We start from the raw sequence: 12,310 nt of genomic DNA, 5'->3' as shown, positions 1-12,310 counted from the left end.
TTTTTAATGAGCAGCAGTTCAATCGCTACATGCCGCGTTCATGTGCTGTTCACTAGGAGTTTCCTAGTTCTGACTAGCACGTGAATGCGGAATCACTGCATAAGCTTATCATGTGCGTCAAATTTATATGGCACATTTCTACATTGATTAATCTGTCCAAAAATACAACACAGAATTGAGAGAAACAACAGCATTGCAATAGCAAACTTTTATTAAGACTGATGAGGGAAGCTCCAATTCTTTCTATTTGAATCCATGAAACAAAGATTGGCTTAGTGGAATGATGATCATTTGCTGCTATTCACTCACTCTCCCTACTTTCCCCAGGTTCACTCTTCTCAGTCGTTTGACAGCCTCAGAAAGCATCTTCTTGTTTTCAGATTGCTCCCTCTTCATTATCTCAATTCTATTCTTCAGTTTCAGATTTTCCAAGTAGAAATTCTGAGGGGAAAACCAACATGTAGAGAATACAAGTTAAGAATATGCATTGCTGTTATAAAATCTATGTTTTTCACTGACAATGTTGCTCAGACAAAATGCGTGTGAGGTGAGCTGCAGTGTTCACATTTAAACCCTGACTGGTGATACATGGGGAGGATCTCTACCTCTTGGCTCTGGGAGAAATTCACAGAGTCACTCTGAGAACGCCTCTCTTGGAGCCTCAGAAGATGACAGGCACCGATGGTAGATGAGAGATGCTTGATGTACTTCTGGTCCACCTGAACCGGAGTGACATCAAACTGCACCAGTGAGATAAAATGATGAAAGGAAAACGGAGCACTGCTTTAATCACGTGAGCATAACTTCTCAAATGTGGTTTGGGGAAAATATGAATAATCATACTATTGAAACACTCAAATTCCAAAGGACTCACTGCTGACTGTGACGTGGGATTGGAGTTGTTGTTGTGGCACCCCTGTAGTAGCCGACTCATCTTATTGGTCATTGTCTTCCCTTCTGATATCAGTCTCTTGATGCAATCATCTTCCTGGCCAGTGACATTGGGGCTCTTGTCATTTACCCACAGTGGGGATAGGCTACTGTTCAATAAGGATGGGACCGAGTCATCTATGCTGGAGGTAAGGCTGCTTTGTGAGAGGTTGTCATTGTCCTTCTTGGCATGATTTCTTCTCCCTGAATAATAAAAACAGTTGTGATAAAGTCACTGAATTTAGTTGAATTTGCCATTCAAGTCAACCAATGTGTTGATTTTCCTAAGAAGAAACCTATCTTTGAAAGCTAATTTGATTACTAGTGTTACATTTACTGTATGTAGTCTTGATGGTGATACGAGGGACATAAAGCCATTTCAATGAAGATTCGATTGAAAATATGCTGCCATTTCTTTTTACACCATCACAATACATAATGATCACTGAGACATTTCACAGTTCTTACTTGTACCTGAAGGACTGCTCCTGCTTGAATGCCTGGATGCTCCACACTCCACATAGTTGATGTTGATGATCGTTGGAGGGCACTCGGGCCAACCAGAATGCTCAGGGTGTTTCTCCTCTGTGGCATTAGTCTGTATTGTGTCCTTATCGGCAAGCTGTGCTCTGATTCGCTGGATCTCAGAGAGGAGTTGATTTAGCTTGGGGTTGTCCGGGAGACCGCCTCCAAACTCTGATGTTAGATGAAAGTGTAGCAACTCAACAGAATCAACATCACATCTAGCAAGAATAACTGTAGATGGAGAGAAGAAGTGAGGGACCTTCTTGTATACATTACCAGTGGGGTTGACTGCAGCTGTCCTCATCTGCTTGGACCCCTGCATCTCCTCACAAAATGACTTGAGGAGCTCATTGCTGTTGGTGAGCTGTTTTTGATAGGCATCGAGTTCTCCCTTCAACCTTAGACATTGAAATAAACTCACATCAAGTCTACTATTTGTCTGTCAACATCTAACTCGATCAGCCTGAGAGCCAGTTCTGTTTTAGCCATCTGTTCTGCAGTACCATTGTCAAGCCAAAGAAACTGCCCCAGGCTATAATTCAATGGAATATTAACAGTCAAGGCTGGGATGAAGGAGTCTGGAGATTGGACTCCTACTATTTCCTATACTTATTATTACTTCCTCCAACCTGTCTATCTCTTCATGTGTGGAGCTTAGTGAGCCTTCCAGGCTCCTGTTGTTGTCCTCAGAGCGTGCGAGCCTCTCTGTCAGCCTCTCTCTCTCCTCCCTCAGCATGTCACTCTCTCTCTGGAGCTGTGTGAGCTCACAGGCTGTCTCAACCAGAGACGCCTTCAGTCTCTCTGACTCAGCATGCACGCCTGGACATCAGAACAAAAGCATGTACAGTAACAGTTCACCCCTGACTATTCCCTCTGAACAGTCACGCAGTTAAGTGTGAAGGTAAGTGTGTTCACCACTTGAATAACTAGGTAGTTATTGTAAAATAATTTGTTGGCTAATTAACTTTAGTGTAACTCCAGTTTTCGTGTAAACCTTTAATTTACATTAATGCATGATTTACGTCCAATATAAGTGTGCATCTCAAGTTATGATTTGCCCCTAAATAAATAAATAATGATCCCTGTGTCTGACTGACCTGGGTGGTTCTGGCCCATCTCTGTCCCTGCCTGCTGGGCCTTATGGCTCTTCAGATGCTCCTGGAGCCTCCCGTTTGCCTGAATGCTCTCCTTCAGACTCTGTCTCAGCCTCAAGATCTCCTGCAGCGGCTCCTTCATTTCTTCTTCCACTGTGAGTGAGTTGGAGGGGGAGAAACGTTGTCCATCACCCCCCTCTCTCTGAGCCATAATGGATCTGCACAGGTCCAGCTGGCTGCGCAGGGTCTTGTTGAGGTGCTTGCTAGCCCTCAGTCTGTCCAGCAGACTGCCATTCTCCCTCTGCAAAAGTTGGAGACACCTCTCACACTTGGTCGGGCCAACCTCAGTTGCAGGAACTGGGAAGAGGGCGGAGGAGAGAGTGAAATGGAAAATAAAAGAGGGAGGAAGAAAGGAAAAGGTGAATGAGAGAGTAAGAGTCTTTATGAGTCTTTTATAATGACACTTCAGCCACAGACCAAAGACAGACCACTTACACTCACCTTCACTGTTCTCTGGGATGGTGTGGTTGTCAGGGTCCAGAGTCTCTCTCTGACAGGGATTAGTTCTCCCCCCCTCCCTTTGGACCGCAAAATGCTCCAGACACTAATCAAAAACACACAGTAAGATTGATAAGAGTAGAACATTAGAAATGGGAACTGTAGATAATTGATTGAATTACAATATAATTGACCCCAGTTCTGATGGTCTACAGTTCAGAGACCTCTGAGCACTTCTCTTGCAGGGAGGCAGAGATCTGAATCTGTGCTGTGGATAGCTGCTCCTGCCACTTCCCATAGTCCTCAAGCTCCAGCGAATGCTTGGCCAAAATCTGGCTGTGATGTTCTCTCAACTCCTTCAAAGAGAAAATATAAATTAGTTTCTGGCTGCGTTGTCTCAACGTCTGTGGTTAAAGGAAAGAGAGGAGACAGAACCTTTTGGCCAAAGGTAGTGTATTATGCACACCTATATATAGTTCTGGTAGAAACTATTCTCGTTACCTTGAACATCTGTTCATTGATGGTGATGTAAGACATTAGCTTCTCTACTGTGAGTTTGTAGTTCGTCAGCTGTATCTCCTTGTCTGCTGTGCTCTCCATGAACAGCATGTCCTTCTTTTTCAACATATGATCCAGTTGCTCCAGCTTCATACTACTGTCCTCAGTCTGGCTCTGTAGTTTCTGTTCTGCCAGTTGATTTTCTAGCAACAGTTTGTCCTTATCATCAGTGATCTGTGCCAAAATGTCCACATTCTCCTTGAGTCTCTGTTCCAGCTGCTCCAACTTCCTGTCTCTGTCCTCCGCTTGACCCTGCAGTTTCCTGTCTGTAAGTTGATTGTCCTGCAGATATTTGCCAGTAGTACAAGACAAAATGTCCTCCATTTCCTTGAGTTTCTCCTCCAGCTGCTCCGCCTTCTTGTTGCTGTCTTCAGCTTCACCCTGCAGTTTCTCAATTTCAAGTTGATGGTCTGTCATCCGTGTCTCATTTTCCTGGGTTGTCTGAAACAAAATGGCTTCTGTCTCTTTGAGCCTCTGTTCCAGTTGCCCCAGCTCTTTGTTGCTACCCTCAGCCTGACTATGCAACCGGCCAACCATGATCTGGGGAATGAGATGAGACAAACAGTCCAGAAATAGGTACAATACATTCCCCATTTTCATTCCACAACTACAAATTACACTGTGAAATGGTAATTATATAAGAATGACCAAATAATGACTTAGAATTGTCACTCTACCTCTAGATCCTCTGAGTTCCTATTGACAACCTCCTGTAGCTGGGATATGATAGAGTCTTTCTCCTGGAGCTCCTGGTCCAAGCCCTTCATCACTGACTCTAAAGACTACAGGAGAGAGACAGGAATAAGAATCCTGAAATTATATCTGATGTTTATCACTTAACACCAGATGAATTGCAGTAGGTTGAGTACCTATATTATCAACTCAATGAGTCACATATATGTGTAGAACACGGGTCTCCACTACACTGCAGTCACTTGAGAGTAATGCACTGAAGGTTCATATAGACAGAGTTACAAAATAACAGCTTCCTAGGTTTGAGACCCCTAGTCTAAGTGACTCTTGTATAAGGACATACATTCCTTGTAGATTTGTACTAAAATGCAGAACAATGAGGTTTCTGTTACCTTTAGCACTTGAGCATTGATGCTGGTGGCAGACCGGATCTCTTCCATTGTGAGTTGGTGGTCAGTCAGCTGGCTCTGCTTATCTGCATTGGTTTGAGCCAACATGTCCGTTGTCTCTCTCAGTCTCTGCTCCAGTCGTTCTAGCTCCCTGTTGCTTTCCTCCATCTGGCTGTGGAACTGACCAGCCATGACCTGAAGAGATATTACCGGCAATATGACAGAAACTCTGAATGAGATTAATTTGAATAAGACTTTTTTTTGCTCATGTTCAACTTCACTAGGGTGTTGTTGTTTCCTACAAACCATTTTTAAATCTGCTTTTTAAATCTGTTTATTTAGCAACGTCCAGAATCTTCTGGGTAGCATTTTTGGGGAATATAGCATTCAAAAGCATAATTGTGTCCTCCTATACCTCCATGTCCTTGTTCTTCCTGTCCAGAGCGACCTTTAGGTGTGCAAAGGACCTGTCCTTGACTTGTAGTGTTTGGCACAGGCTCTCCTCCAGCTCCTGCTTGGCTCCCTGCAGACAGTTAAACACCTCCCTGGTCTGAGCCATCTCCATGTCCCGCTGTCGCATCAGAGCATCCACACTCTGCTCAGCACAATACATTGTATTATTAACATTAATAACATAAAAAATTAAGATGACTGACATGAATACAACAAAGTGATATAGATAGTTTCACCAGAGGGGTAGGCAAGTGAGGTAAACATACATTTATCAGATCTTGACAGCAAGACAGCTGATTGTTCCTATCTTGCAGATCGGTTAGCTTCTGCATCAGTAAAGACAGGTTTGAAGAACTGGCGTTTCCTTTCCCTTCAATGGCAGTGAGGATCTCATCCTTGGCTTGCTAGGAAAATATTAGGATTCTCTTATCAATTAACAAACCGCATTCAATATGTGGTTAAGTACTGGAATCACCATAATGTAATAGTATGCATTGTGGTAATGTACATTTATAGCATCTTGGATGTGAGACAGGAGATCTTCTTGGGCAGGCGGGTGTGTTTGGATGTCCAGCAGAGCCTTCTGAAGACCCTCAATCTCCCTGTTCTGCTCTACCACAGACAGCAGCTCTTCCCTGGCTCCCTGCACCAGAAAACATATTAAAAGGTTGAGTCTTTCAATCTACTCTATTTCTAAAAAAAATACAAAGGTATGGAAAGGTACAATGAGCAAAAGCCCCAAAGAATATGATACGTGTGACTGTGAATCTCACGTCAGAATTCTCTTTCACCTCTTCAATCTGCTGCTGTAACACTGATTCCTGATGGTGACCAGTGGTAGTGTCAGGGCATGTGCACACATGGCCCTCCTGAGAAAGAGAATGTCAAAATTGGTTCCCTTTCACACTCCTGTGTATATTATCCAGTGAACACATTGACAGTCAATGGAAACGATATGATAGCAATACGGTATGCTTTTACATACAGTGCTTGCTTAGTTGATACTAGACCTAATACCTGTAGCAATTTATCTTTTTCTTGCAGTGTGCAGTTGAATGTCTTTACGGCAGCTTCCAGCTCCTTCAGATTAATCTCATTCTCTGTTAGGAGGAAGTCTTTCTCTGCCATCTCTTCATTGGACTGTTCCAAAGCATCCTGGAGCTCCTGACAGACAAAGGAACAGTACTTGAACAGATAGAATAGTGATCTGCTTATCTATGCTGATTAAGCTGATTGGCTTATCAGTTCCTGAATTTCATGTATTTAAAAAAATATGTGAAAAATTACACAAACATGTCCCAGGAGAAGTGGATAATATAACACCAGAATTGGAGTACAGAGGACCTGGAGAGAAAAGGCCTGTGCGTTACCTTGGTCTTTGAGTCATATTTGATCTTCTCATTGGCCAGTTCATTCTCAAGAGTCTGGGGAAAACCCAACAACAACATACTCAGGGATGGATAAATAAGAGCTACACAATAGATGGATGGATCTACAAAACAATAGTTTTGGTCAGCGTATGAACAGCTGTGAGTTCTTACATGGATTGTATCCTCATGGCTAAACAGCAGATTGTTGAGAGTCAGCAGTTCTTTCTCCTTCTCCCCCAGACATGCCTGAAGCTGGCCTATCGTGTCTGTCACTCCATTGCTTGACTAAACATGAAAAGGGACAGAGGTTAAAGATGGGTCAACTTGACATTATATAACCTAATTTACTCCATTACTCCAGCATTTCATTTACATTTTGTTCATTTTGCAGACGCTCTTATCCAGAAAGACTCCAGAATGGCAGTCAGCACATTCAACCAAGGTAAGTAAAGTCAACCACAAACCAGTTATGTTGATGCCAGGGGTGAACCCAGAAACTCATACAAGCAAAGCATGCACTCTACACTGAGCAACATCCCCTTCTATGAATGGATGATATTCTTACCTGAACAGCTTTTGTCTTCTCACTATCTTTCTCATGTATTTTGCGGTTGAGTTTCAGGATGGCGGCTTCCTGCTCCTTGACTTTAAACTCATACTCAGCCAGCTGGAAATCCTTCTCGGCCATCATATCCTGCATCTCCTGAACAGTGAGTTATCAGCACCATTATTATCATCATTATGACATAATTATTATAGATTTGTGACCTATCTAGTCATTCTCTGTTCCTGCAACAAACACACTGTACTACACTATATATCCAAAAGTATGTGGACACACCTCAAATGAGTGCATTTGGCTATTTCAGCCACACCCATTGCTGAAAAGTGTATAAAATCGAGCACACAGCCAAAATGAAAGATTCTCCATACACAAACATTGGCAGTAGAATGGCCTTACTGAAGAGCTCAGTGACTTTCAACGTGGAACCGTCATAGGAGGCCACCTTTCCAGCAAGTAGGCTCGTCAAATATCTGTCCTGCTAGAGCTACCCCGGTCAACCTAAGTGCTGTTTTTATGAAGTGGAAATGCCTAGGAGCAACAACGACTCAGCCGCGAAATGGTAGGCCCCACAAGCGTCGCCTCCAGGCCACACAAGCTCACAGAACGGGATTGCCGAGTAATGTCCTCGGTTGCAACACTCACCACCGAGTTCAGAACAGCCCCTGGAAGCAACGTCAGCACAATAACTATTCGTCAGGAGCTTCATGAAATGGGTTTCCATGGCCGAACAACCGCACACAAGCCTAAGATCATCATGTGCAATGCCAAGTGGTGGCTGGAGTGGTGTAAAGCTCGCCGCCATTGGAAACCAGTTCTCTGGAGTCATTAATCACGCTCCACCATCTGGCAGTACGACAGACGAATCTGGTTTGACGGATGCCAGGAGAATGCTACCTAAGTTTGGTTGAGGAGGAATAGTGGTCTGGGGCTGTTTTTCATGGTTCGGGCTAGACCCCTTAGTTCCAATGGAGTGAAATCTTAATGCTGCATCATGCAATGACATTGTAAACAATTCTGTGCTTCCAACTTTGTGGCAACAATTTGGGAAAGGCCCTTTCCTGTTTCAGACAATGCCCCCGTGGACAAAGCCAGGTCCATATGGAAATGGTTTGTCAGGATCGGTGTGGAAGAACTTGACTGGCCTGCACAGAGCCCTGACCTCAACACCATCGAACAACTTTGGGATTAATTGGAATGTTGTCTGCATACCAAGCCTAATCGCCCAACATCCGTGCCCGACCTCACATTAGGCCAATATGTAATTTGATGCTTGATTTGATCATGAATTTAGGATCTTGTGTCTCATTCCACCTTTAGGTGTCTGTCATATTTCCTCTTCTCTCTGCCATGATCCTGTTCCAGAGCCTGAGAAAAAAAGGTTTAAAAGGTTAGTGGTTGACAAACACACATGCAGAAACACACACACACACACACACACACTGACCTGCAGGTCCATCTCTCTCTGAGCAATGAGAGATGACAGCTGGCGGTCAGGGTCAGCTGATGGCTGGTCTCCGCTACCCTGGCCAGCACCACTGTATCTCAGCTGGTCTATTAGAGCCTCCTGGGACTTCACAGATGCCTGCAGCTGCTCTATCAGCCTGGGAGAAAGTGAGGGACATAGAGAGAGAGATAATGAAAGAAGAAGAGGAAGATAATTAGAGGGAGAGCGAGAGTACAATCCTGTAACAGGTAAGGACAAACTTAATTCATTGTGATTCCATGGAGGGAACAGATAAACCTAAGGAGGTGTCCAGTCTCTCCTACCAGTCTCTTTCTTCCAGCAGACTGAGTAGGTCCTGGAACTTCTCCGGGTTCTGGTTTGGTTCCTGTTCCTTGGATAGGGGGTCAGTCTGTGTGGGTGCATCGGACTGGGAGTGTTCAGGCTGGGTGGGGGTGTCCAACTGGGAATGATCAGTCTGTGTGGGTACGTCAGATTGAGAGTGACCCTCCCCCTGAAGCTCCTTCTCCAGCTCCAGGCAATGCGTCCTCTCCTGCTCCAACATGGTTGTCAGCTTCCCCACCTCCACTCTGGATGAATCCAGATCCTGGAAATAAATGGGAATGATATTCAGCAAATCTTTGAAGACATTGGAGAACACTTGGTTATGGAATACATCTCCGGCCTAAATGTGTTGTTCAGATACCTTCCCTAGCTGCTGGATCTTGGTGTTGCAGTACTCTCTGAGCTGCTCCATCTGCTCTGGGTAATCTTGACTAGATCATACAAAACCCAGTTAGATTAGATACAATACCAACAAATATGATTTCTAGTCAGTCAAAATGAAAGGTTATCGGCTAAACTTACAGTGCAAGGGCAGAGACCCTCTGCAGCTCCTTCATTTCCTCTTTCAGTGTTTCAACCTCTACCTTCAGGTCAATGTTCTGTGTTGAGACAAAATCACATGTCGTTATACAGTAGGCCAACCTGTACAGTATTCCTTCAATGTAGTTACATGAAGGTGCTGTTCATGGCTTTGTTGAGATCCGTCTCTGATCACTCACTGTTTTGTACATTTCCTCAACAGAGTCATCACACCTCTGCTGCAGCCGCTCCTCGTAGAAGAAAATGCGGAGTCTGAGGTTGAAGTTGTCCTTCTTTAGGTCAGAGATGATCTGAGAACAACAGTGTGAGGAGGAATAGCAGTGTTGGACCAGAGTTACATGTACTGCCTATCTATGGCTCTGGTGAGGCCTATTTAGAGCAGCATTTTTTAATGAGTATTAAGAAATCTTTTCAATTCATGGCCCCATTTTAAATGACTAAATGTATTGAAGCCTTCATAAACCCTTTATATGACCCATATGCAAATGTTTTAGAAGTCACAAATAAGCAACTGTCATGCTATAAATGTTGGTTAAAAGGTTGCCACTATTGGCAAAGCACCAGATCACTTGTTATATCATCCATCCTTAGTACTTTGCTTATAAATCTTTTGTGAAGCATTTATCTAGTCGTTGCTTATGAATACGATTATACAAACAGACTAGTCGTCATGTAGGCTAGTGTAGGTCGACGGTCCGCCCCTAGGTGGTGAGGTTAGGCACCAACACATCTGCCACACTGACCCTCAACACAGGGGTCGTGCTTAGTCCACTTCTGTACTCCCTGTTCACCCACGACTGGGAGCCAGGCCTAGTCAACCAAACATCAGTGCCTGACCTCACTAATGCACTTGTGGCTGAATGGAAGCAAGTCCCCGCAGCAATGTTCCAGCATCTAGTGGAAAGCCTTCCCAGAAGAGTGGAGGCTGTTATATCAGCAACTGGGGGACCAACACCATATTAATGCCCATGATTATGGAATGAAATGTTCAACGAGCAGGTGTCCACATACTTTCGGTCATGTAGTGTATCTACCTCAATTACCTCGTACCCCTGCACATCAACTCTGTACTGGTACTCTGTGTATATAGCCAAGTTATCATCGACTCTGTACTGGTACCCTGTGTATATAGCCAGGTTATCATTGACTCTGTACTGGTACCCTGTGTATATAGCCTGTTTATCATTGACTCTGTACTGGTACCCTGTGTATATAGCCAGGTTATCATTGACTCTGTACTGGTACCCTGTGTATGTAGCCAGGTTATCATCGACTCTGTACTGGTACCCTGTGTATATAGCCAGGTTATCATCGACTCTGTACTGGTACCCTGTGTATATAGCCAGGTTATCATCGACTCTGTACTGGTACCCTGTGTATATAGCCAGGTTATCATCGACTCTGTACTGGTACCCTGTGTATATAGCCAGGTTATCATCAAACTCTGTACTGGTACCCTGTGTATATAGCCAGGTTATCATCGACTCTGTACTGGTACCCTGTGTATATAGCCAGGTTATCATCGACTCTGTACTGGTACCCTGTGTATATAGCCGGGTTATCATCGACTCTGTACTGGTACCCTGTGTATATAGCCAGGTTATCATCAAACTCTGTACTGGTACCCTGTGTATATAGCCAGGTTATCATCGACTCTTTACTTTTCTATCGTTTCTCTATTTTCTTTCTCTCTGCATTGTTGAGAAGGGCCCATAAATAAGCATTTCACTGTCAGTCTACACCAATTGTTTTCAAAGCATGTGACTGCTGTGTCTGTACCTGTGTTATCTCCTTCATGGTGAATGGTCCATCGGTGGTCAGCAGGTCCAACTGCCCCAGCTCTTCTGTGAGGTCCATTTTTTTTAACACTCTGCTGACAGTTTGGGCAACACGGCCTGGTCTGGTGTTTAGCAAACCAAGCAGTGAAACACGTAACCATGAGAATTCCACAAAACACGATATCTCATGTATAATATTTTATATTTAGAGTACTGTATTTCATCTGTTTAGAGCAGTAAAACCATGTTCATATTTGAATACGTCTTGCACCCAACTGCTTCTCCTTACCTTCAATGACACCAATGCACATTCTAGAACTCAGTAAATAATTTGATGCCTGACTAATGTGATGTAACAATTGTCTCCTAGGTAACAACATGAAGCTTCTACATTCCTTAAAAGTGATAGCTATCATTAAGAAACTTTCCCACCTTCTTTGATATCATCAGCAAGGATGAGGCGAAGCAATATATTTTTCAACTGTTTGAAGATTTGTTCGGGCCTACATAAAGCTGTAACAACAGCAGTCCCACTGCTACACCAGGCTATCAGCGGAGCCTTGTCTGGCAGCAAAATAGTTCATTCAGCCTCATTTACTGCCTTTAAAAAACCATAGCTGATATGGCTGACTTGTTTAAACAAATGTGGTTTCTACTAGCAATTGAGATGTACAAACTATGGCATAAGGGGACGACGAGCAGATTAAAGGCAATCCGTAATTTCGATTAAGACATTAATGAGCAAGCTCGGCTGTACATAGTCAATATAACTTTTTATTTCAGCACTTTTGAAATGTACAGCGACAGAATTCACAACATTGGCCATTCTTACAGTATTCTCTCTGTACACCAAGTAAGAATCATAGGATAAATAAAGGGGGCATAAGCAGACAATGAAAGCTCTTACAATATTCAATGATTACATTTCTCTAAAACAGGCTATAGGCTATATGTGCACCAGGGTGAGGCATATGGGCTACTTATGGGCTACTAACAACTTACTACACAACATACACTTAGTATTACTTTCTTAGCTACGGTATATATATATCTCCCCTGGCATATTACATAATTTATGCAGCAGCATACAATACATTTTTGGACACACCTTGTCCCCATGAGTGACAGAAC

The 12,310-nt window shown here is 43.5% G+C and overlaps 1 protein-coding gene across 1 annotated transcript; it reads right to left on the bottom strand.

Annotated features, from left to right (window-relative positions):
- Positions 1-231: 231 nt before the first annotated feature.
- On the bottom strand, positions 232-5,276 carry LOC135516900 (myosin-13-like). The gene is made up of 13 exons (XM_064940969.1): positions 5,103-5,276; positions 4,691-4,882; positions 4,283-4,387; positions 3,549-4,145; positions 3,272-3,403; positions 3,051-3,153; positions 2,553-2,906; positions 2,085-2,274; positions 1,732-1,853; positions 1,405-1,626; positions 875-1,134; positions 606-740; positions 232-441 (listed from the first exon to the last, which is right to left on the bottom strand). The coding sequence occupies exons 1-13, from the start codon at positions 5,265-5,267 to the stop codon at positions 298-300; spliced, it is 2,721 nt and encodes a 906-aa protein (XP_064797041.1). The 5' UTR covers positions 5,268-5,276; the 3' UTR covers positions 232-297.
- Between the last annotated feature and the right edge of the window lie 7,034 nt (positions 5,277-12,310).

The sequence above is a fragment of the Oncorhynchus masou genome, chromosome 28 (assembly GCF_036934945.1).
Source record: "Oncorhynchus masou masou isolate Uvic2021 chromosome 28, UVic_Omas_1.1, whole genome shotgun sequence".
Taxonomy (NCBI): Eukaryota; Metazoa; Chordata; class Actinopteri; order Salmoniformes; family Salmonidae; genus Oncorhynchus; species Oncorhynchus masou.
Note: the sequence above shows the minus strand (reverse complement) of the source record. Positions and strands in the feature narration are given on the sequence as shown.

Excerpts from the sequence above, each read along its gene's own strand:
- LOC135516900 (XM_064940969.1), bottom strand. The coding sequence starts at position 5,267 with ATGCGACAGCGGGACATGGAGATGGCTCAGACCAGGGAGGTGTTTAAC. Across the intron at positions 4,146-4,282 it reads GGAACTCAGAGGATCTAGAG|ATCATGGTTGGCCGGTTGCA; the intron begins GTAGAGTGACAA and ends CTCATTCCCCAG. Across the intron at positions 2,907-3,050 it reads CATCCCAGAGAACAGTGAAG|TTCCTGCAACTGAGGTTGGC; the intron begins GTGAGTGTAAGT and ends CCCTCTTCCCAG.